At 35.9% G+C, this 24,439-nt stretch overlaps 1 protein-coding gene across 1 annotated transcript in view; it reads left to right on the plus strand.

Moving 5' to 3' along the window:
* The window catches only part of LOC137389756 (putative elongator complex protein 1), a 73,186-nt gene that overhangs the window by 44,572 nt on the left and 4,175 nt on the right, over window positions 1-24,439 (plus strand). Inside the window, exons 22-27 of the mRNA XM_068075844.1 lie at window positions 5,335-5,423; window positions 11,275-11,387; window positions 12,234-12,358; window positions 17,725-17,896; window positions 20,509-20,605; window positions 21,080-21,207. Coding sequence (XP_067931945.1) covers window positions 5,335-5,423; window positions 11,275-11,387; window positions 12,234-12,358; window positions 17,725-17,896; window positions 20,509-20,605; window positions 21,080-21,207 — 724 coding nt within the window. The remainder of the gene's footprint in view (window positions 1-5,334; window positions 5,424-11,274; window positions 11,388-12,233; window positions 12,359-17,724; window positions 17,897-20,508; window positions 20,606-21,079; window positions 21,208-24,439) is intronic.

Below are 24,439 nucleotides of genomic sequence, written 5' to 3' on the forward strand. Positions count from 1 at the left end.
TATTCTTATGGCAATACGCGCTCCAATATATGAAAAAAAAATTTCACAAATTAACTTCACATCTGAAGGTTTGACTATATTTGTACCTGGTTTCGCTTTGACTTCAACAAAATATAGTTCCGTATTCTCAAAAATTTAACAGGATCTCCGTTCGTCAAAATGAATTTTTCATACTAATATCTATGACTATGCAGTCAATACCACAAAAAATCTCAGAAGTTTAAGATACTAATGGCAAGCGTTTTTATATGGTAATTCTCTGCATGTTCAGAGAAGCCAATGCTAATCTGTTTAATTCTTGCCGGTTACTCATGGATCCTGTTCCGCTCAAGGATAGAAGCTCATTTTTTTGTAGAGGTTGTTTTGGCAGCCTTTTTTCGACACCGACAAGTAGTCCGTCTGCTGTCAACTTTACCAAATTATCAAATTAATTAATACTTGTAGCATGCATCCTTAGATTCGGAACTATACTATTGTTTTCAGTTTTGTTACTGTCAGAAAAGACACATTGTCACCATATACATTATTCTTTTATGACTCACCACAGATTATGTCGATCACTAGGTGGTAACTCACTGCCACAGCCTATTGTTGTGTAAAGAAAATCTGGTTATGCAGAGTACACAAAATTGAATCTGACTCATATGCTAGGAGCATAAGCTATAATAGATTGTGGCACTAGCTGACCGCAGTTGCTCATCGATTATGCCCTTTAATAGATGAATCAGAGCAGCCGAACCTACTTAATCCGTCTGGTGTTTCGGCAAAAGCCCCAAATGTCTAATTCTGCATGTGGCCTCAAGTGCATAGCAGTCATGAACAATAGCTGGCTTATTATAGTCACTTGTCCCCAGGCAGTTGGAGAGATTGTCATGTGTAATAGATATCTGCACAATGATTCTTAAATGCAGCCAGGTAGCTGAGTGGTGCAAGTGGTTCTGTGCCTGGAAGCCTAGCTGAGTGGTGCAGGTAGTTCTGTGCCTGGAAGCCTAGCTGAGTGGTGCAGGTGGTTCTGTGCCTGGAAGCCTAGATGAGTGGTGCAAGTGGTTCTGTGCCTGGAAGCCTAGCTGAGTGGTGCAGGTGGTTCTGTGCCTGGAAGCCTAGCTGAGTGGTGCAGGTAGTTCTGTGCCTGGAAGCCTAGCTGAGTGGTGCAGGTAGTTCTGTGCCTGGAAGCCTAGCTGAGTGGTGCAGGTGGTTCTGTGCCTGGAAGCCTAGCTGAGTGGTGCAGGTGGTTCTGTGCCTGGAAGCCTAGCTGAGTGGTGCAGGTGGTTCTGTGCCTGGAAGCCTAGCTGAGTGGTGCAGGTGGTTCTGTGCCTGGAAGCCTAGCTGAATAGCTGAGTTTAAATCCCGTGCGATGAATTTTTTTCCTAACTACTGTTAAGTGTGGCAGCGGATAGACAAGACACATCTCTTATTATAACCACTAGTACGCTGACAGTCCCGCGCCCCTTAAGAGATTGTCCTGTGTAATAGCCAACTGCACGAATATTCCGCAATGCAGCAAGGTGTTCGAGTGGTGCAGTGTTTAGTGCGACTGGCTACTAAGCTGAGTATCTGCGGTCAATTTCTGTGCTATCTATGCAATTTTATTTTTCCTAACACTCATAACGTGGTTTCGAACAGACACCGAACTTGGCTCTTATTATAGTAAAGATTATGAAGGCACTGGGATGCTCCTAACATCCCATATCTGCTGACTCATAGGCCTGCGTTTAAACCACATCACAACCATTCTTGCTCTTAATTCACTCCAGAACCATTCCTATGCTGTCAATGATTCCACAAGGAAGTCATTTTTCATAATAACTTATCGTTGATTAATTCAACCATTTTGCTGGTTGTGACTTGTACAGATTAACACACTGTCTACATCCTGTCAAGACATTGGTGATTAAAACCCTAATGAATGCTCAGTGTATTAAATATAGCTTTGCTCGTTATGAAAAGTTAGCGCTTTTCCTTCTGAATCATAGTTGTAATTTCTTGTACTGTAGGTGGTACCGAACATAGTTCGTGACTTACCAATTGTCTTAGGTTACGTTTTTTATTTATGTGCTTATGTAGGCAGAGTTTATTTATGGTAGCGGACATTTGTTGCATAATTCTCTCATCAAAATTATTCATGCAACTCTGATCTTTTATGCCATTGTTCTAATCATAGCATCTTATGGTTGGATAGAGTCAACAATATCTGTCCAATCCAGTCTGCCTCAGGCAAATCTCAGGAAGTTGTAGGTGGGTAGGTGGTTGGGTCAAATTGCTGCGTGGTACCAGATAGTCATATATTATTTGATAATTGTTGTCAAAAAGCTATGAAACTGTTGATTCCATATTGTAGGTAAATGCGGTTATCTGCTTTGGCTTGCAAGGAGATGGTTTGGTTACCATTAGGGAAATGCAAGCATTGTAATTGCAATCAGAATTTCCAAGTTTCTATCTTGCTGGGGCTAGTAAACCTGAACCTGTCCTTGACACAAAGTTGATCAATAAAAGTCGATGCATAAAAAGGTCGATACTATTGATCGACTTTGCACCAGTAGATATCAATAGACAATGGATCGATTCCACGTGACTGATAGATCCTGTTGATAAAATATTGTTCATGGACAAAAGTCAGCTTTGAAAAGTCGAGCCAGCTGTGCCAAAAGAAAAAGCAGCGGTGTCACCGCGTAAAGTAAGAAATTTATGTACACATGAAAGGTGTTTCCAGCAATGAATTGTTGCAGTAAAACTACTGTTGATAATGGCTGTTGCAATTATAACTGCATTAGCTTCTAGAGTGAGACATCATGAAACTGGTTAAAAGAGGTCGATCTTGTGTCAAGGATAACTTAACAAATATCGCTAATTTACATTCTAGTAAGATGAACGTTTGATCATAAACAGTATCTGAGTGTGTCTAACTAAATGGAATGTGACCTTCTATATTATATTTGCGACTGATCCCTTATTTATTGGTAAAAAAACATGTTAAAATAGTTTTCTTCTGAATTAGCTACTTGATGGAAAATTCAAATAGAAGTTTTTATCACCTTCAAACACTTATCTTTGTTCAGTCAAGCGTCATATTACAAAATTATATATATACATATATATCACTGTATACCGTAAAACCTTTATTTCAGCACCATGGTGCTTTATTTTTCAGCCCTTCTCCCATAATACAGATTTTATGGAAGAAGGGTTCCTTTCACTCAAACATAAGTTTTACAGTATATATATATATTTATAAATCTCATATATTTTCATCGCCTGTTCGTCAGTCCAGCTATAGCGATTAAAATATAAAAATGATCAATGTGCTTCGCACTGGATTTGAACCCACAAAGATTGCAACCGCAATATGTTAACATGCGCACCAAACCACAAGGCTAAGCCATTCTTACCTATCCCAACGTTCCTACCATATATTGTATACCCTTTTCGCGATTGCTCATGATAAATTATTAATTAATTCAGTGCGCCCTTTGGTCATGATGACTGCTATAAAATTTTCTGCCTTACTATATGGAACACAATTTTTTTATGTCCTCGGATGATTTTTGTCGACTTGTTCTGCCATACGATATCAACAAAAAGTTTTCAAGAAATTAAAAATTGACAGTCTGTGTACTGATTATGACGAAATAACAAAAATGCCAATATGCTATTCGCCGAAATCCTTCCCATAACGCCTGAAAGAGATATATGTTACTCACTATCTTACATTAGTTCAGCGTTATTTGTTATAAGTTATGGTGAAGATGAATTTGAAAACAAATAAGTGATAGAATTCCAGAATTTGGTTTAGTAAAGTTCATAGTAAAATTTAGCTTTAATTAGGTTTAGTAAGCTAAATACATTTAAGTTAAATTCAATGTTTATGTTATAGTCTGTTTCGAAAGTAAGTACTCCTCACTGTACATACTGCATGTAGTGCATTGTAATGTTACATTTTCTTGCAGATCATAACCACTAAATGCACCAAAGTTACTGTAGGTAACTATAGTTACGAAGGATAATATATTTTTCTGTTACTAATTTTTAATACGTACAGTACATTTATAAAATTTTGATGATTTCTACTAGTGGGTATTTGCATTAGATAATTCCTATGGGTTTTTGTACCACTCTATACGATATTTTTGCTGAAACACTGAAACGAATTAAAATCATATACATGTAGTTGTATACAAAATAATTCTTCATTGTAATTGTAGTGAAACAGATTTTATTTAGCCATTACTTGCTAAAGATTTCATATTTACATTTAAACACTTTAACAGTTGTTTTGTTTGTTTTCTTAATTTATTTCAACGAAACACTTTTTTATGATATGAAATTTAACAGTTACAGTATTTTGAAAACTTTACAGTTGTTTTATTTTTTTTCCTAATTTATTTGAACTGCACAAAACACTTTCCTCAGGATATGAAGTTTGAAAGGTAGAATGGTTACTGTTGTTATTTGTTAAATAAAAATAAATTTTTTGTGCAAAAACTTTTATTACCCAGGCGATGCCGAGCATTCACTAGTAGTTGTATAATTTTGTGATATATATGTTATACCTATACAGTATATATATATACATTGTATATATACATTGTATATATACTGTATATATATTGTATATATATCGTTCTGTATTATTCAAACTTGGTTATTGTTAACTGAAAAGTACAATCATGGTAAGGATAAAAAGTCTCGGGTATATTGAGTAATACAACCATTTAGTTTAAGGATTACAGCTATTGTACATTTATCATGTACAGTTCATGATAAATATAAAAACAATTACAGCGATATGCTCTTTGTTACATAAATAAATAATCTGCAGGTGTATGCTCCATTGTGGTCTCTAGAAGGAAACCACATTCACTTGTATACCTTCATGTTATTTCCTCAGCTCTACGTGATTAGTCAAGCAAACATTCCATCAGATTTGGGGTTAGGAAAATGATTAAATTGTAGAAATGGTTTTAAGGGCAGTTACTTGTAATGCTCTGCCAATAAGATAGTTGTAAGTCCTTTGGCAAACTGTGTTAGAACTCTATATGGTTGTATCTATATGAAATGTTTATTAACTAAACAAAGGATTTATGGCAGTTTTTATTCTTTTGTTCTAATATTTATGTGTAATATTTTTAGTTAACTTTTGCTAGCTAATTTATATACATGTATATTTATTTTCAAATCTTATTTATTACAACCGCAGCTGATTTTGTGTCATAATGTTTCTTTGTATGCCAAAAATTCTTCTTGCAGTTCTCGGTACAACAGTCATTTGTCTGTCATTTTATCGTATACGCATCACTACTGTAGTCAACTAGTATCATAATGATCACTTATTTGAAGGAAATACTTCTGGCTTTTGCTGATTACTTGAAACAGAAGAAAAAATATGAAGAGGCAGGAATTCTATATGCCCAGGCGGACCAGCACAGGTATGTTGGGTGCTAGCTATGTAAAATGTTAAAGGTTACGCGTGTAAAAGTGCATGTAGATAGTAACCACCAACTTGCTATTATAATCCAAATGGGGGTAGAATACTAAAAAAATATTAGGCTATATTTCTCGATTAGACAAGGAGGAAATATTGTTATTCTTGTCGGTCGCTCCTATTTCTCCAGATGGTCCATGATGATGACTGGTCAGAGGCACTGTAACTAAATTTTCAAAGAAATGCAATGATGAAATCCTTGTGCGTATATAAGTAGAATATGTCAAAAGGAAGGCACTTATATACATATAAATAGTTCGATGACTAATTTGGTTATTGTTTTGCATTGTTTTATCAAGCCTTTTGGCATGTAGAGCGTGTTGGAATTGATAACGGTCTCAATATTGAAGCAGTAAACTATCCGACAAGATAATTTTTGAAGAATGTCTTGATAAAAAAGCCGCTCGGATCAGTCCGCGTGTGGTACAAACTCCTCAAATAGTTCAAGGAATGTTAATATTTCTATTATAGTCCTGTGAATCACTTTCATTGTCTTTCATAAACATTGCTATGTTATTGAAAGACAATGATAACAAGATTAACAGATTCATCTGTTAATCTGCATTGCACTATTTAATTGCATCACTGACTTTGGCTTGACAGCCTAATTGTGGTCTATGTGTTGGTCCTCCAAAGTAGTGCCTCTGCAACAGCTATGTTTCGGGCACATTGTCTCAAAAAAGCTTTTGCCAGAACCAAAAGATATTAAAATTTTGTTGAGCCTGATACAGGAGGAATAGAGAGAAACTCTTTGGTGGTAGTGCAGTGGTAGTGGTGTGGTAGCAGTGGGGTTGTAGTATCCATGAAAGGTGCTGTGTTTTTGGTTTAAGAGAAGTGCTGGAGCGCTTTTTAGCATTCGGGGAAACTGCATAAACTACTTTATTTTACACAAATTCTTCTAAATAGAGCCTCCAAAAATATACAGCTTAAAAATAAACAAATGTAAAAAGGGTTTGTTCATGATTTGTCTCCACATCTACCATATAAACCATAAGCTTCTCACGCCTTGCTTGCCTGAACTGTTTTTATACATGAATTGTTAAGACAACTGACACTATAACTGTATGTTTTTGACGTGAGCAGAATCTGCTATTCTTCTTAATTGGACTCAATTTTATTAGCTTTGTCAAACTGGTCACACGACTTTTCAAAAACATTTCACAGCAATATTGTGAAAGTTATCGCCGTAATCATGGGATCATGAGTAAGTATAACTAATTAAGAATACGAGTAAGCTGCAGCCATTCAAGTATGAAAATGTCTACCTATTGATCATTGGTATACAGTAAAACTGTTGTCTTCATCTTTTCTACACACTAATCATATGCTCACCATTAAGATGTTGACGTATGTGTCAGTGAAAGGTGAGGAGAAACAAAAAATTTGTATGGTAAGTTTGATCAAAGTATAAGAAAGTTTTATGGGCGTTAGTGAGTGCATTTACAAATTTATGTGTTCTGCAATAGACTGCTGGCTAAAAATAGCAAATAGATCGGCTCAGACATATAATTTCACTGGATCTACTTATCCTATGTACCTTTCCGCCTTGATGCTAACAAAATCAAAGGATGAAATGTTAAGTTTTTGTTGCTATTGCTTATCAGGCAAATTGCTCTATTAAATCCATTACTCTTGGGCACTTCCTTGAGTTAGTTAACAAACGTCTATGTTCTTTACAAATGTCTCATTGTTCCTTTTAAAGGTTGACTTGCAACAAAATCCACATTACAGTTATTTGATATGAAAAGATTCACCATGTCTCACTCTGTTGTGTTGTAGGTGCAAAATATGTGGAAAGGTGATTACAAGCTCTTAAAAGCTCAAAAACGAATATCAGAAAATCGCAGCCACACGAGACCGCCGTAGTTTGGATTCTCTTTCCAAAACGGCTCAAATGTGATGTAGTTGTGAGAGATGGTTTCTGTTTACACTTTCTTGCAACCTTATTCGTCGAAATATTTTCACAAATATACTTCACGCATTCAATAAAACTATGTCTACTGTTCTTACTCGTCTATTTTATCGTCATTGTAATGCTGTCACTTTTAGCACTGATATCTTATAACTTACCGTAAAAAATCGTTAAGCTTTTTAATCTTAGCTTGAAGGAGTACATATCATTGTCTGATAATCATGACGAGCTCGTTGGTCACCTGTGATAATCGAAAAGTGCTGCAAAAGTTATTTGCGAAGTATTGAGTCACATGATCGGATTACGACTTGACGATTGAATAATGCCGAAACAAAACTGTAAAGTAGCGAGCATCTATATTTGATACGGGGTCTTCGGTAAAACCCGAAGTGTTTGTCATAAACTAGTACTACGATAAGTTTTATATTGAGCTTTTTATTGGCCTTTCACTTCACATGAGAACATATGTGACAAGACGATAACCAAATTTCGTGGTTACGTCATCGAAATAAAGAGATTCCAATCTATGGCGGCTTTTCGTTTTTGAGCTTTTAAGAGCTTGTAATCACATTTCCACATATTTGACACTTACAACACAACAGAGTAAGACATGGTGAATCTTTTGATACCAAATAACTGTAATGTGAATTTTGTTGCAAGTCAACCTTTAAATCTATCAGAGCGTGTATACATCTTGGTTGGCAGAACCATTTTTGTTCAGAAAAGTAACGACTTTAACACAGCTCCTTTTCAGCGAAAAAAAAGTTTTCTTTTTCTCGATTACAGTTTGTTTTAATACAATGCAGTTTTGTTAGAATAGGGTTGGTATTTTATATAATGATGGGTAAAAATCTGGTTCACTATTTTATATCTACCAACCAAAATCGTCGAAAATGGTTCCCTTTGCAGTGTTAATATTGAAACTGTTATTAATTCTAACATTCTGTACGTCACCAGATTGGATGAAACCATCAAAACAACCAATTTGAGCTAATCATCAATGTATGTACACATATACATTAGCCTCTTTCCATGAAATGTCTCACTCAAATGCACAAAAGTTTCCTCATCCTATTTCTTTGAAAATTTGTCAAACTGTTTTTGACCAGTCATCATAACAATGGGCTATCCGCAGAAGTAGGAGTCACTGATTTGAATACACAGTCAAATTGCCCTTCCTTGTTCATTTGAAAAATTTCTAGTTTAATCTGTTTGGCTCGGAGCAGTATTTCTCAAGCAATATTACAAAACATGTAACATTTGCGGCACATGCGTAATTCATTGCATTTATCTTAAACTCTTGCGAATGATTATTTACTGTCATATGAACCAAGTAGATGTTCTACACTGATAATATATTTAGTGCTCACAACCATCATAGTGCTGCTCACTTATATCTCATTGGTCAAACCTGTTATTGCTGATCTCACTTCCTTAGATTTCATGACTCTGCCATTGTAATGCAGTTCCTTGAGTAAAACAGAAAGGTGAACCTGTTGAATTATGTTGGTCAAGCATCTAGAGTCCTTCCTCACCATTATTGTATTTTATATCAATGCACTCTTTACGACATCTGTAGCTTTAGTAGGAAAACATTGCTCGTATAGCCTTAGCTGTATCATACTGCAGCCGCATCTACTTTCTGTTTGCTATGGCTGTGTGTAGTTGTGTAAGTAGCAACATGGTGTTATTCCTTGAGTTATCTTATATCTTCAAGCTCTCTCAATAGCACTCATATGTAAAAGGTCTACTTTACTAAGCCATTTTACCATTTCAATAAAATGTCAAGTGTCACAGACCAGCAAAAACTAAACATTTTTTAGCTCTAGCTGGTTGCCAAATATTTATAATACGTGAGCCATCCACACTTGAATCTCCTGTATTTATCTATGACACTTCCGTAACCACTCACTGCTTGCCTTTTTTAACAAACAATCTTTGTTAGACTCTGACTTTTTTTCTAGCTGATGAAATATTCAAGTTCCTAGACTATCTTTGGATAGTCGTTTAATATAATGAATTCAAACATAAATATTACATCATCGACTGCAATAACAGAGTTTAGGTTTTTTCATAGTCTAATTCTGTCAATGATCCTTTAAAATAGTGTTGTGACATTAAAAATTGCAACAGCACAAAAACATTGTAAACATTAAAATACTCGGAAATTTTCGTAAGGACTTTTTTACGCTTGCCAATTCTTCCTCAGTATAAATACAACGTTGTTTGACTTTGCCAAGACAGCTAATATCAAAACTATTTGGATAAGGCTCAAGAATTTAGTCAATCTGCAAACACTTACATCATATTATGTATTAGATTATATCATGTATTGTACTTAGCGTTACAAATAAAGTATTTTGATCGATATTAAGAGGTACAAATCATCCACTGGTGTGATTGTGACTGTCGAACCAAACCTAGATATTGATTTTAAGGAGAATTTGCTGCAAATATTGCATTTCTAGATCGTTTAGTATAAATATTCTCTGAAGGTTGTTTGTTGTATAATGTATCTGACGAAGCTTTTTGTATTGCTTCTTGTCACAAATCTTATGCATTGTTTCGTTCATTAACTGGCTTAGCTTTTGGAAAGTGAGCATAAAGCCATATTCATTCTAGTTCACATGTTCACTTTTTCAAACGAATGTGCACTAATTTATTGAACCTAAAAAATAAAAGGTTATCAAACTAACAAGGTTTATTTTCATTCTCCGCGTTTACAGTATTATCAGCTGACAGTATGTGCTGTCCTGAAGAGATTTATTTTCAATGACTCTAATATGCAGTCTACAGAACTAGATGTTTCTTCATTTCAATAAGTTGTTACAAGTAGCGATGCCTAACACGACCTAAACGATGAAAAAATGACATCATATTTTCAATTTTGGCATGTTAGCATTATATGGAAATGCACTCAAACATATTAAAAGTTAACTTCTCATTGTGGTGTTATTTTCAGTACAATTGTTGACATATAGGAAGTAATTGACTTTGTTTAGTAGATAAGCATGGGCTGCAAGCAAGCCTATATATGCACTTTCCAATCTCTTTTTGATCAACACAGATTTTAATGTTTTCGAATCGAGGTTGCCCATTACAGGGTTTCCTGAGAAGAAGTGGTGGTGGGTGGGGAAAGTCTGGGCACTAGTGTCTGAGTTTGTTAGAGATATTTCTGTGAGCACCAAAACTCTCTACCACATATTCTCATTTGTATATCAATTGGAGTTTTGTGGCATGAACACCTAACCTAACACATAATTTGAGCATAAGTGCTTTTAGACCTTGTCAGCTCTGTTGAATAATTCATCTTCTTTCTCAGAATCCATCTACTGTACTGTTGTATTTATATCGTTATGCATTGATTTGTCGAGTAGAGTATCACGATGAATTTGAAAACTAAATCAACCTTCTACCTGGACATTTGCCAAGTGATAGCCTTTGCACTTTCCTTGATACAACATTTGTTATCATTATTCTGATTCATTATGTTTTAGTACCTTTGGCACTGATACTTTGATAAAATCAAATCTTTCAACCAAGTTACCTCAATAATAAACTGCAGCTAAACATACAAAAGTAACCTTATCGATGTAGAAGTATACATTCAACCTGTGTGTGCCTCTGCTTATCGCTCCACAGGCAACTTTTTAAAGCCTGCAGATGTTGAAATGACAAGGGCTACTAAGCCTTGTACATTTTTTTTGCTTAGCTCTCTTATCTACATAAACATGGTATAACCGCAAAAATTATTACATAACTTTTTTGGTTGCATAAATTTAATTATCATCTTATTTTGTACTTTATGCAACTGGGCAGACCACACATTTATGATCTTGGGTGTATATTTAGTCATGATTGATGGTTTTTTCTTCTTACACAGACTGGCTTCTGAGTGTCTACTGGAGAGTGCAAGCTGGCAACTCTGTGTTATATCTCTACAGAAGCTCTCTCTCTCCAACACTGAGTATCTTCAACAGATAACTCTACTATCTGGTATGGTGTATGCAGATGACCTTCTATATGACCAGAAACTGGTTACGCGTTTTCACTTTGGATTTTCCACCTAAATTTGGTCAGTTTTGAAGAATTTTGATTTTTGTCCAGACTTATATCTAAGCATCTGAAACACATTTTAGATTTTAACACCAAAGACTTTCCATATTTTACTTCAATGTCAACTTTTGAGGGAATGAGACATAAGAATTGCCATGACATAAGACATGCCGTTCTTCTTACGAATCTCTGTTTTAATGTGGCGTATTTTGCAACTTTTAGACGCAATACCAGATCCTGCATTCCTTAAAGACAGCTAATTTTGTGTTCATTTACACTTTTCTAATCTGTTCCTTAAGTATTGCTGGAAGCCGCTAATTACCATATAAAAGCCTCAACCTACACAGAATTCATAAGTTGAACATAACTCTGTTTAGGATACTCTGTTGTAATATCGGATAAAATTGGTTTGCACAATCGTTAAGCCAAAGTCATTGATATTTGACAGCTCTTTGTTTTTTGCTAAGTATGTGCCAAGGGGTATATCTATCTCTATTTTGAATTTGTTTATGTACTTTATCTAATAGAACTGTCAGTCGCCAGCTGTTAATAATGAGTTATGAGCATCAGTTAATTTCTATTGTAAATAGGCCGCAAGCTTTGTTGTCTCTACATCAGCATCAACCAATCAAAACCTGTCTCAACTCATAATCCGGTTATGTAATAGCTTATTAAATATTTATGCTAATACAATCCCCGCTTTCTACTTTTCACAAAAGATTGCATTTTTGAAATGTAACTGAGGCCTACCATGTTGGTTGTTATGTTCTCTTTTGGTTGGTTTAGAAAAGCTTAAAGCACAAAGAGCATACGGTGATGCCGCAACCTTGTTAGAGTTCTATGCAAAGCAGCCTGAGGAGGCGATTACAACTCTGATCACTGGCTCTCACTGGAGTGAGTCAATGCGACTCGTAAGTCTCTCTCATTATGCGTGTTAGTTGTGACACCCATTGTCTCGCGCGTTGTTTAGCCATGGCATAACATGTCACACGAATGATGCTTTTACACAGTAAATCTTCTCGTACAACTATGGAAATCTATTAAAAGTTATAGGAATTTTTAAAATTGCTAGAACTTTTGACGTAGAACTTTACTGATGATGATGAGGTTACTGGACATTTATTTATTACATTGACAACAGTACCAACTAAATATTAAAACTAAGTACTAAATATAAACAGCAATATTATGGAAAAAGTAATTGGTTATGAAAAGTGATCAAGCCGAACATTACTCAGGCATTCGAGCAAATTACATCAATCAAGCAGTTGATACGTGTGAAAACATTCAAGGCTAAGCACAGTTCAATGATCACTAGTTTGTAAAAAAAAGGTAGATGAAATAAAATAACACATACCTTTTGCCTTCTTTCTAGCACTTTATCAAAAATATTTGATAAATACAACAATAGTGTATAAAAATTTTAAATGAAGTTTGTAAAAACATATCAGTTTCTTTAATGGCTAGCAAAACCAGACGGACTAGGGTGAGTGCAGGTAAAATATATATATAGGGCAAAACAAAGATATTTACTTAGTCGTTACTATTCTATTGGTCCCCCAGACTTGGAACCATACTTCGGTCCAATGACTATAGTATAGTAAACGGGACAATAATGAGGTCAGCAACAATAGAAACACAGGTCAGCAAAGCAGCTTAAGTTTGAACAACAGGAAATTGTTTGACCACCAAATATATGTATTTTATTGCTAAAATGACCATACAAACGGATGAAATCATTTCTTTGTCAGGTAAATGTTTCTTTGCGTGAGAGAGTCTATGTACAGCATACATCTACAAGTGTCTTAAAAGTATACAATTCTTTACACTCCCACCAAAAATTTAAAACTTAAATTGAATTTTTTAGTATTATTTTTTATAGGTTTTTTATTACTTTGAGTTATATAGGCCCTATGTATAATCTTTTCTTTGCTACCACAACCATCAGATTAATGTATTCGGAATAAACTGAACTACACATATTCACATTAACTTGATCAATTTTTGGATTGGTCTTTGTCGAATTTACTTGTAGCTTCTTGGTCCTTTTCATGCCTTTTGAGAGTTGTGGTTTTCGTATCTTTGACCTTTCTTATCTCAGGGTCGGTACTTTCAAGTTCCTTGTTGATTTCATGTACATTAAGCATCTCTCTAATGTCAGGTTCCAGACAGTCAGTCAGGACCAGAAAACCACATTGTGTCTTAAAGGTATACAAATCTTTACAGTTATGGTTTGGAGTTATGTTTTTGTATAAAGACTGGTATCAAGATTAAACCTATCATGATTATGTAGATGCCAGGCCTATCAAAAGCTTATTAAAGATAACATTAGCTAAATATGGCAACTAAATATAACAAATAATATAGCTAAATATGGCAACTAAATGTAGCAACCAATATAGCTAAATATGGCAACTAAATGTAGCAACCAATATAGCTAAATATGGCAGCTAAATATAGCAACTAATATAACTAAATATAGCAACTAATATAGCTAAATACAACAACTAATATTTTCAACTGGAGGTTAGTTGTTATTTATTATAACTTACTCTTCATTCCCAGCAAGTTGTGCAAAAATGCCTCTTGGTTTACTCGGGTTCCTGGCTCGAGACCAATTTCCATAACAATATATTTATTCTAATAAGTGATGGCTTGCTGCAAACATTTGTATTCTTTCGCAAATACAATATGCTTTTGCATAAATAACTCATAAAATTAGTTTCAAATGTTGTGTAACAACATGGAAAGCTTTGCTTACTAAAACTGCTAATAGGAAGCCAATGAGGTCATTGTAATAAAACTATTCATAGATGTATTCATGTTATATTCAGTTGTAGCTACTGGACATGAACATTCAAATATACGTGAAAATAAACCCGGTTGTTGACAAAGGTTACTAAGGACACGCATGATTACTTTCTCCACGGTGATGCATTCAGTACTTGTATGTTGTCACTGGAAGGTGTTGATCTAAAAATACTTTGTTTTTCATTTGGAATTCTATCATAATAAACATGCGTGTCTCAGCAAGTCCTACTTGCAGTGGGAGTGTAATTTATCCCAGCCTCCTAGCAATGCTTAATTAGATATGGGCTTGTCCAAATCATTTGACGACCTGAGACAGTAGATGACTGTTTGTGCCCCCTCCCCCTCCTGCGCATATATAACTTTACATGCATGTATGTATGTGTGTGGGTGAAGCTGTGTGGTTGTTTGTCTGTGCACACATGTATATTCATAAAGTGTGCAACTTGCTGAAATCTAACTGGTTAGTTAGATTTTCTGATATGTTTCTCAGTATTTTGAATATATAAAAGAGAGAAAAGATGTCTGTCTCTTAGAATTAACTACAGGATTTTTAATATGAAGGTTTAGTGGTTAGATTGACCGTGTCAAAATCTGCCATTGGCTTGCACGCGATTAATACAGGACAAGCATAAATCATCGGCTTTGCATGATGAGCACACAGCAGCTACAGTTCATCAAATATTTGCATCTACAAATAGCATTAGTCGGCAAATTAAATGTTTGTTCTTTCGGTACTTTGAATTCTTGTTGATTTATGGTTGTTCCCTGTAATGCTATTACTTGGCACCACCATCTTTATTGTGCTCGTTAGCCTCGCAACCCTGTCTGCAGGTACATACTATCAGAACAATTTTGATCATGGCTTCAGAATATCAAACTCCTTTCGTATCTCTGAAATCAAAAACATGCTTTAGCAATTTTCTAGTTGTTTATTTATTAATGAGGAAGTAGTTCTGGCCAATCAAAGCTCACATTCCATCCACTCTCAACCCCTACCAATGTTTTCATTTTTTCTGCTTTTATTAATTTTCAAGCTATGTTCACGTTTTAACAACGCTTGTGTATTGTGTGTTAAAGATGGAGGGTCGCTTGTGTATCGTGTGTTAAAGATGGAGAGTCATACGATTTTACCTACCAGGCCATGACCTTTTCAAGAGAATGAATCACAATAATAGCTTTTGCAGGCCAACTCACTCGTCCTCACCTGCCATAAATCTTAAACATTGGACGTATTTGGGCAATTGCAAAAGTTGATAGCTGGTTCTAAGTTCAAATATTGAATTAATTATGCATGGAAAGTAAGGCTGCATGGCAGCAGTCAAATCATTCGAAATACCCCCAGTTTGCACTTTGTATAAAAATATGTATTTCAAGTTTATTACGGCTTTGTGTGGTAATCGTTGTACCGCTAACATTTCAATATTGTGGCAGGAACTTTTCATATTGTCTTATCAGTGATGCTGATGCCATTGTCTCACAACGGCATCACAAGACATACTCAAGTTTGAAGTTCAAATGCCAATAGTTTAAAGGTGTAAGGTATTGTAGCGGTCATACCAATACACTATTAATGCAGGTGGACACTATTTATATCATGCTATAGAAAACTTTGACGATGGATGCTTATAATGTATATGTACTTTTTGTTCCATTGTTCCTAGCGATATTTGTCGCTATTCATGACCTCCCAAACTTTAGAAGATAAACAAAATAGTGAATCAATCAATTTTTGGCATGTAATTGGAAAATCATTTTTAAAGTTATACAACCAAAGATATGTAGATACAGATTTATACGGTAAACAAATTTCATGGAAGGTTGTTTTGGCAACATTTCACATATTTCATTAATGAGCAGTATTGCAAATATCTGATCATAGAAACCTCGGTTTCTGCTGCTCGTTTCATTCTAAACGTAACTAATTTTTGTAACACATAGATGCGTGGTTGCAGTCACATCAAATTGTATATTTCAATTTGATTTATGTTTGGCATAGTTATTGTTGAGTATTAACAAATGTTTTCTGCAGATGTTTCTGTTTATATTGAATTGCTAAGATATTGATCCTGTTTTTCTTGCAAGTTTTAATTATTCGAACAACTCACAGGTGGACCCAGTGATATTGTATAGCTTACATATTTAATTGTTCTCATTGATCACAGACATAGCTTTTTCCAGGAGGGCATAGTATTACACTGACCAGTGATGTCACCTGTCGACTTCGTCAAGTGCTGTAGCATTTCTAACGCAAACTCACTTCATCTCCATTGCAACAGTTAATTGTTGCTTCTCCGAATGATTATCCCTTGAGGTTTTTGGTGCTAATTTTGGCTTTAGTAGAAAGGGCATGCATACTCTTGATTACAGAGAATGCACTCACTACCTTATGCTCCTATTTTTAGATAAGATTTCCAGTCAGCTGGTACCAATCAGGCATTTATACATGATAACAGCTGAACACGTCATGCGCACTCTAGTGACTCTAATTTAGAAATGTAATGACAAATAAGAAGTAGAGTTCAAACTCTAGCAACAACATTCATAGTGATGGTCAGGAGCACCGTGCTACCACTACCCATTATCAGTCATTCGTATCAAAAGAACAGAGTTTCTGCAAGACTTCTCATTATGTGTAATGAAACAGAAAAACATATTTTGTAAGGTCTTTTGCAATAGGATTTAAATGAACCCCAATTTGTTTATTATTGTAATAACTACGGCAGGTGTTATGAGTTTATCATTTCTCCGATTCATAGTATTTTCCTGTAGAGCTAGTCTGTTCCCAGGCTTTCACATAAGCCGTCAGTTGTTACATAACCTTTTCATCTCGTTAAGAAGTTTTTTATGCTTCTTTCTTTGTGATGTAATAAGTGTCTTACTCCAATGTTAGTTCATCAATCTCACTCAATGCAATTAGTTTTACGATTTTTTAAGGTCTGGCGACACTTCTCTTTTATTGCACGTATTTCACAGACTGCTCAGCGGGGCATTTTTATATAAAAAAATAAAAAACTCGCCAGCATATGCTGTATTGTGAAACGCGTGAGTAAGTGTGAGATGTTGGTCTAGAGTCTTAGGTATGTTTGTCTCTAACGGTGAGTGATTCAGTAGCCGCAATAAGAAGTCAAATAAACTGGTGGCACACGGTGTCGACTGGCTCTCGTCGTAATCATCAGTTTACTTATAGAACGATATCATCTGCGAGATTTCTTGATAGTTGATCTTTTAGGAAAACACTTTCGAATGTTCATTTTGTTTACTATATTTTGTTTAAAATAATAACTTGAAACTCAAAAGATATTTTCCTTTGGCACCTACTTAACTCGCATAGATATTTGGGGCGCACAGCAATGCTTACATAATGTTTTGAGATGGATTGCATATAAGAATTGTGGTTCGCATGCTCAGTGCCAAAAATCTTTTGCTTAGCTTTCCTATTGAGACTGATGATCGATATAATATGTAGATAGAGAAATATGGGAGACACGACTTCATTGAGACAGACTGGAAGCCGGCAGTGAAAGAACATTACCAACAGCTGATGTCCAGCACGCAAACAGACAGCAAGAATCTTCTTGCATACAAGGACAGATTTTTAGCAGTTCTACAGACAAACAAGGCCAAGTCTAGTCTTATTGGTATTGCCTACTACCTTTGTTGTTTATTCATTTGTCTGTGGGTTGCTCTGAGGTGCATTCAGACTCGACCAAAACAGGATCTGCTTAAAAGAATTAACAGAATTGGTTTAAATTCTCTTTATTTTTTAGAATGATTGGTCAATTCTTGCACAATAAAAATTTAACTTTTTCTGATTCTCCCTGGTGACCTCAGAGCCAGCCTGTGAAACAGGTCGACCAGGATCTGCTAGTTAGTTATTTCCATAAGCAATACCTTATTATGATTCATACGGAGCAGTACAAACATTGTTTTTACTATTTTAATGTCTGCTCCTCCGTTAGATTGTTTTATATGACATCATACAGTCTGTCGTTGGCTGGCTGCATCAGGCATTCCTATAGCCATAGCATCCGGGTTCGGCTTAAATCCTCTTATTGGGCAAATCAAATCAATCAGCAAATCATTGGCATGGTTTTTCAACCTATGATCCAGAAGTCCATAAATTAAGATGTTGAATTTGCACAAATAAAACAGATGGGTGATGGAAAGGTTACAGCCTGGTGTGATATCACTGCCTGTTGCTATCTGCTGTATTCGTGGGTGTTTGTATGATGTCACTACCTTGCCAAATTTTATTCGTTTTTGTTCAGCCATCGTCTGCGTATCCTGCATGCCATTGATTAAGGATGTTGGCTGCAAACTGCACTCTCAAGTGACTCTTCCTCCCCTCGATCCAAGCATTGAAATAAAACATTGATAACTCTACTGTTTCTTCTGACCACCTGTTATGTGGCTGTCAATCTTGGTTTCGTAATTGAAATCTCTACAATGCCCTTATCATTTTTCAAAATGCTAATTTTTACATTTATAGGTGAATTGGTGAGACCGGAAGTATACATTTTCAGTAGGGGGAGTCTCTTCACCAATGATGGCAACATATTATCAAATATATATTTCTCTTATCCTAGCATGTAGACCGCATAGGATTTGTCTATAATGTAAATGTTGACAGCATTTGGTACATAACATTGTTTGATACTTTGATATGGATATAGTGCCTTTCATTTTGAGCTTTTTGGTCATCTATATATATAAATAGATGATATAGCTAGCATTCGACAATGATAGATATAGCTACCACTCTATTGCGCTAAGTGAATATAGCTAATACTCTAGTGTGCAGAGTTGACATCGCTAACGTTCCACAACGATAAGTTGATATAGCTAATACTCACCAATGCAGGGTCGTTATAGCCAGCATTCCACTGCGCTGGATTAAAAATAGCTAGCATGTACCATTTAGCTCCGAATTGCCATACATATTACTGTCTCGCCTGCCTATGGCTTACGGATTCCAAGCTAGCCGACACGCTCATACCACCCAAGAATAACAAATTTAGTTTCTATATTATCTGCTACCAAATTATGAACCATTAGTTATTGATGGTGTTTATATAAGAAGTATAGGCCTAATAGGCTCTACTTCTGACAAACCCTCCACCATTCTACCTTTCCTCTTGTTAACAAGTGCCAGATTCATTAGTTTTTATGTCTTTATCTTTTGATATCTGGTTGATTTAACAATGGAGGATGTTGTCACGGTTGCTTAGGTGAGATTAAACAGATAGTTTGTAATGGTGGGTAGTGAAGTCAGCGCTGTGAAAAATTGTCTACCACCTGCCAACTTATGAAATAGAATGGCTTGTTCGTTCACATCGTACCTTTAATTCTTCAAATATTAATTCAAGTGATGCTTGTACTTCTATCTAGTGCCAACTTTCACGCATAATGCTCCACCCTAATATACATGTATTTGATTTATGGCACAAACAGAGTATGATAGAGTTTGATGTGCTGCACCGTACACCAGCGTCATTTTGCCTAAAGGCTGGTTCGCCCTATATCGTCGTAGGTCAGCGTCGTTCTTTTTGCATTAATCGCCGCCTATGTTCACCGCAAACTGATAGCATCGACAAAGGAACGCGGACACGTCGGAAAAGTTGGCAGATGTCAAAGTTTCCTGATATTTTGCTGAACATCGACGACAGTCTGTACAATGTACACCATTTCAGCGATAGAAATATTGTGGTCGCGGATAACGTGATTTATTTTCATTTATGAGAGTCTGTGCGGGACTAGTATTTGATTCGAGCATGCGAAAACAAGGAGGTTCCTTAGAGAAAAGTTAATAAGAAAATTGAGAACATCATGGAGTATTCGCTGAAGCAAACGTGGATGGGTTTGTGATAGTTGGAACATTGTTATCATCGACAATCACCAAAGTATTGTTGCCTCAACCCGAGGTATGGCGATATAGTGTGAACCAGCCTTTAGGGTTTATTCATTAGTGTTTGAAGTGAATCTGTGCGAGAGACCATCTGTTGTGACTATGTCATGCACCTGAGTGAACAGGCTGGAATTCCATATACCCTAATTGCCTCTCAGTTGTTCCTCATCTCTGTAAGGCTACATAGCCGAATTCTTTTAGTGGGCTTTTATCTTCTCTGATCTCGGTTGACCCATGTGGCAATAAGATGAAGTGTTCATGTTTTACTGGATTACACAATTATTTTAAATACCAAACAGGTGACAAATAATAAACGCATATGTAGGGCCAAGGTATCTGTTGCAGGTGAAGAATACAGAGATGTAGATGCTGACTTGTATTCAGACACCAGCAGCGTGACAGGAGGCAGCGCTGTTAGCTCTACGCACTCGAGATCTACTGGGTTGGTTGCTACGATTGTTCTACTCTTGGCTCATCAGCTTTGGGTTTTTGCCAGATATGGCCAGAATACAATGATGCTTGTGCGGTCATGATCTATGGTAATCTTTCGTCTTCTTTTGTCTTGTAGATGCTGCAATTGTAAAAGCTGATGTATGGCTGATATGTGTTGCCAGTGTGTCTGGTGTTGCAACGATTTCTGTTTTGCTTTGACCACCTGTGGTATACTTCTAGCTAACCTAGTTGTTTTTCAATGGAAGTGGTGAAAGATTTTCATTTCAGATGTTTAGACTGCTCATTATGCGTCATGAGCTCTTAGCAAGTATGCTAACTTGGGGCAGATATGACAACAAGCATTAGCCCAGGTTTCTGGCACAATAATGCATTATTTCCTGAACAGAATTTGCTCACGCAATGACATATTGATGAATTTTAGTTCTTATAGATAATAGACTCGCTAATCATAGCCAATTTACAGGAGAACTTCAAAGAACCAGAGAAAGGCTCAACGCAAAAAGTGGAGTCTTAAGGAAGGCAGCAAGTTTGAAGATCTGGCACTCTTGGATGAGATGAAAAAGTTGGTTGTGAGGATTGACAGCATGAGAGGTAAAGGTTTCTTGTTTCTTTTCTTTTGTTGTTTTATTTTATGTTTCCTATTGCTTTATATGTTTTACTTTCCTGTACTCTGGTTGAGTCCCCCTATTCTGCATCAACTTCCTAGTGTGATACAGCGCCTTCCTGTTGGCTAATCCATTTCATCAGTCATGTGCAAACTATAACTCCCCAAACATTTTGTAACACCTTGGTATCGTAATATGAACTCCTTGAGTTGTTACTCTACTCCTGCTGTATAACACCTTCGTATCGTAATATGAACTCTTTGAGTTGTTATTCTACTCTTGCTGTAATAATTGCCCCGAGTTTTTCTTTGACAACAGATAATTTTAATGTGTTTTTACTATTATTGATCAGATTGAAAAGTATTTTGTTAAAAGGTTGTGTTAAAAAATTTCATATGAAGTATTTTTACAGTTTAACATTTTTATCCTTCAAAATGAAATCAAGCAGTTTTGACAGTAAACAGTAAAACAGTTTGTAAACAGTTCAAACTGTTTTCAACTGAAATGCTTGGAAGAATATTTACTTGGAGCAGCAGTGATTTAGTGGTTGGTGATTTAGCGGTTAGCACTCTGGACTGCCAAGTGGCGAGTCAGTGGTTCAATCCTCGCTACAGATATCTCAGGTAAGTGGTTCAATCCTCGCTACAGATATCTCAGGTAAGTGGTTCAATCCTCGCTACAGATATCTCAGGTAAGTGGTTCAATCCTCGCTACAGATATCTCAGGTAAGTGGTTCAATCCTCGCTACAGATATCTCAGGTAAGTGGTTCAATCCTCGCTACAGATATCTCAGGTAAGTGGTTCAATCCTCGCTACAGATATCTCAGGTAAGTGGTTCAATCCTCGCTACAGATATCTCAGGTAAGTGGTTCAATCCTCGCTACAGATATCTCAGGTAAGTGGTTCAATCCTCGCTACAGATATTTCAGGAAGACCATCCGGTTTTAAATTGCTCCTGTGCCTCAATATGGCTCCAAAACATGGCCGCTGCATTGCAAAAGCTGTTCTATCCTAGAGAAGCAACAATTTGCAATATATAAAAAATAATATATATATTATTTTTTATATATTGTACAAAACACAATACATAAAAAAGTATATGTGTACAAGAAAAATAGACAAGACTTGATAAGTCATGCCTGAACAAAGAATGGCTAATGCCAGTGTTCGTGTTGCATCTATTGTCAGTTAGTTAGGGATCCGTTACAAAGACTACTCTGATTTGAGCTAGGCTCATTAGTCAGGTAAAAAAATTACTTTCACCAGAAATAGAGTACAGTGTCTTTTAAAATACAAACATGTAAATTTATTAACCTGTTTTCCCTTATTAACATAATGTCTATAAGAATTCGTTATCATATTGTCACTTTCCCACCTCTGTCTCACCCTTTCTCCTAACCAATAATCATTTACATACATTATACAGTTATCAGAGACTGCCCCCTTCTCCATCTATATCTTATATTCAGTTAAACTAAAGCATCCATCAAACTAACAAAAATCTTTTGTCTGTTCACAACTGGACTTAGCAGTTGTATAGTTTATAGATGTATTTAAGCCGAAATCTATGATGATTTTTTTTCTTTTTTGTAATACATGAGAGAAACAGTTTTTTGTCGTAAAGCAGATGAAACATCTTTGATGCAGGTTTGGAAATATTGAGCCTTATGCATTTAGGTTGCTTAAGCAATTTTCGTAACGTTGTTCGACACAAAAGAGCAAAACCACAAAAGTCGAGGTACCGCAACATAAATTTCATGAGATACACACCGATTGGTTCGTAGGCTTCAGAACAGTTAGTGGTTAGTTAGCACCCCCCAAATCTACAATTAATTTAAAAATTCAAATTTTGCAAATTATATTTGTGCTGACAGTAGCATAGCTATGATAACTTTGACTATTCTCTACCTATGTTACTTTTGCTATGACACAGTTTACTTGTGGATGCGGATACTAGTTTCAGCGAATACGGATAGAATCTGATTGGTTATGTTCCCGCTGACTGTTAATCAAATGGGCACTTTGCAGTAGTTGTAACCATTTTTTAGAACAAATGAATATTATGTTATCTTTCCTTATAGCCATGTTTTTTGTTACCCAGTTTTCCTGATAGAGTGAGCTTGTAAAGTTACTAGCACCCTTTTGGGTTGAATTTACTTTGTTCAAGTTTAAGTATGTCTCTTCAAGCCTATATGAGTTGTTTGATATCGCCTCTTAAGATGATCAGGCAGAATCTTTACCATCAGGAGTTCTGTACTTCCAAACATCCTATCGGCCTCGGGTGCAGTTGTATCTGCGACATAACTTTTGCAATACAAATTTCAATATCATTAGACACAAAAAACACTAATGCATTGCCAATCCACTGCGGGAAAAAATTCACTGTCTCATTCTTGTGTCAGCTTGCTGCTCAGCTTGTGGCCTTTCTTTTAGCTATTTTCTTGTACATGTATTGTAATGACTGACATCGGTATGGTCTGACTCTATATCATTTGCAGATGTGCATATAGTTAGACACTGATGAATTCAACAAATCAATTCATTAAATTCTTTATGCTACCCAGCAAATAGTTACATAATGATTAAAAATGCTAATGTTAGCTTTTCCCTTTCCTCACCAGACCCTGATGAGCCGCAAACCAACGACAGATTAGCAATTAGTCTACCAAAGTTTCCATAATATACAGCAGCTAGTTATGGTCAATCGGGCCTCTCCTTCGCCCATCTATATCCAAACAAAGACTGATTAAGCAAATGATATTCAGCCAGAACCTTCTCATTTACAATTTTATACGCTTCCCACAATAGAATAGTTCCTAATTAAATATTGATCCATGAAAGTGAAATGTCGGGCTGCCTGATTACCATGATGGTGTAAGAAGAGTGATTATGCAAATATGGCCTGTCATGATCAAATAGCCAGTAGCAGAGGTATTTCCTCTCCGTCTCCCTTAATCTCCTTTCACTTATTTATGACTTTCTCTCATTGTTGGTGACGAGTCATTTTCTCAATATCCTCGCAAGTTTTTCAATATCCTCAGGATATTTAATCACATTGTGAAAATTTATAAACTTGTACAAAAATTGTCATTTATAACCGAGTCTTTATTTGCTAATTGAGGACTCATAGATGTTATGGGCAAGGACCCCTCTCTTGCCGCTCTTAAATGTACCCAAAATATATTTTATCAGTTCTAATAGACATTTTATTCATGCTT

Source organism: Watersipora subatra, chromosome 3, assembly GCF_963576615.1.
Source record: "Watersipora subatra chromosome 3, tzWatSuba1.1, whole genome shotgun sequence".
Taxonomy (NCBI): Eukaryota; Metazoa; Bryozoa; class Gymnolaemata; order Cheilostomatida; family Watersiporidae; genus Watersipora; species Watersipora subatra.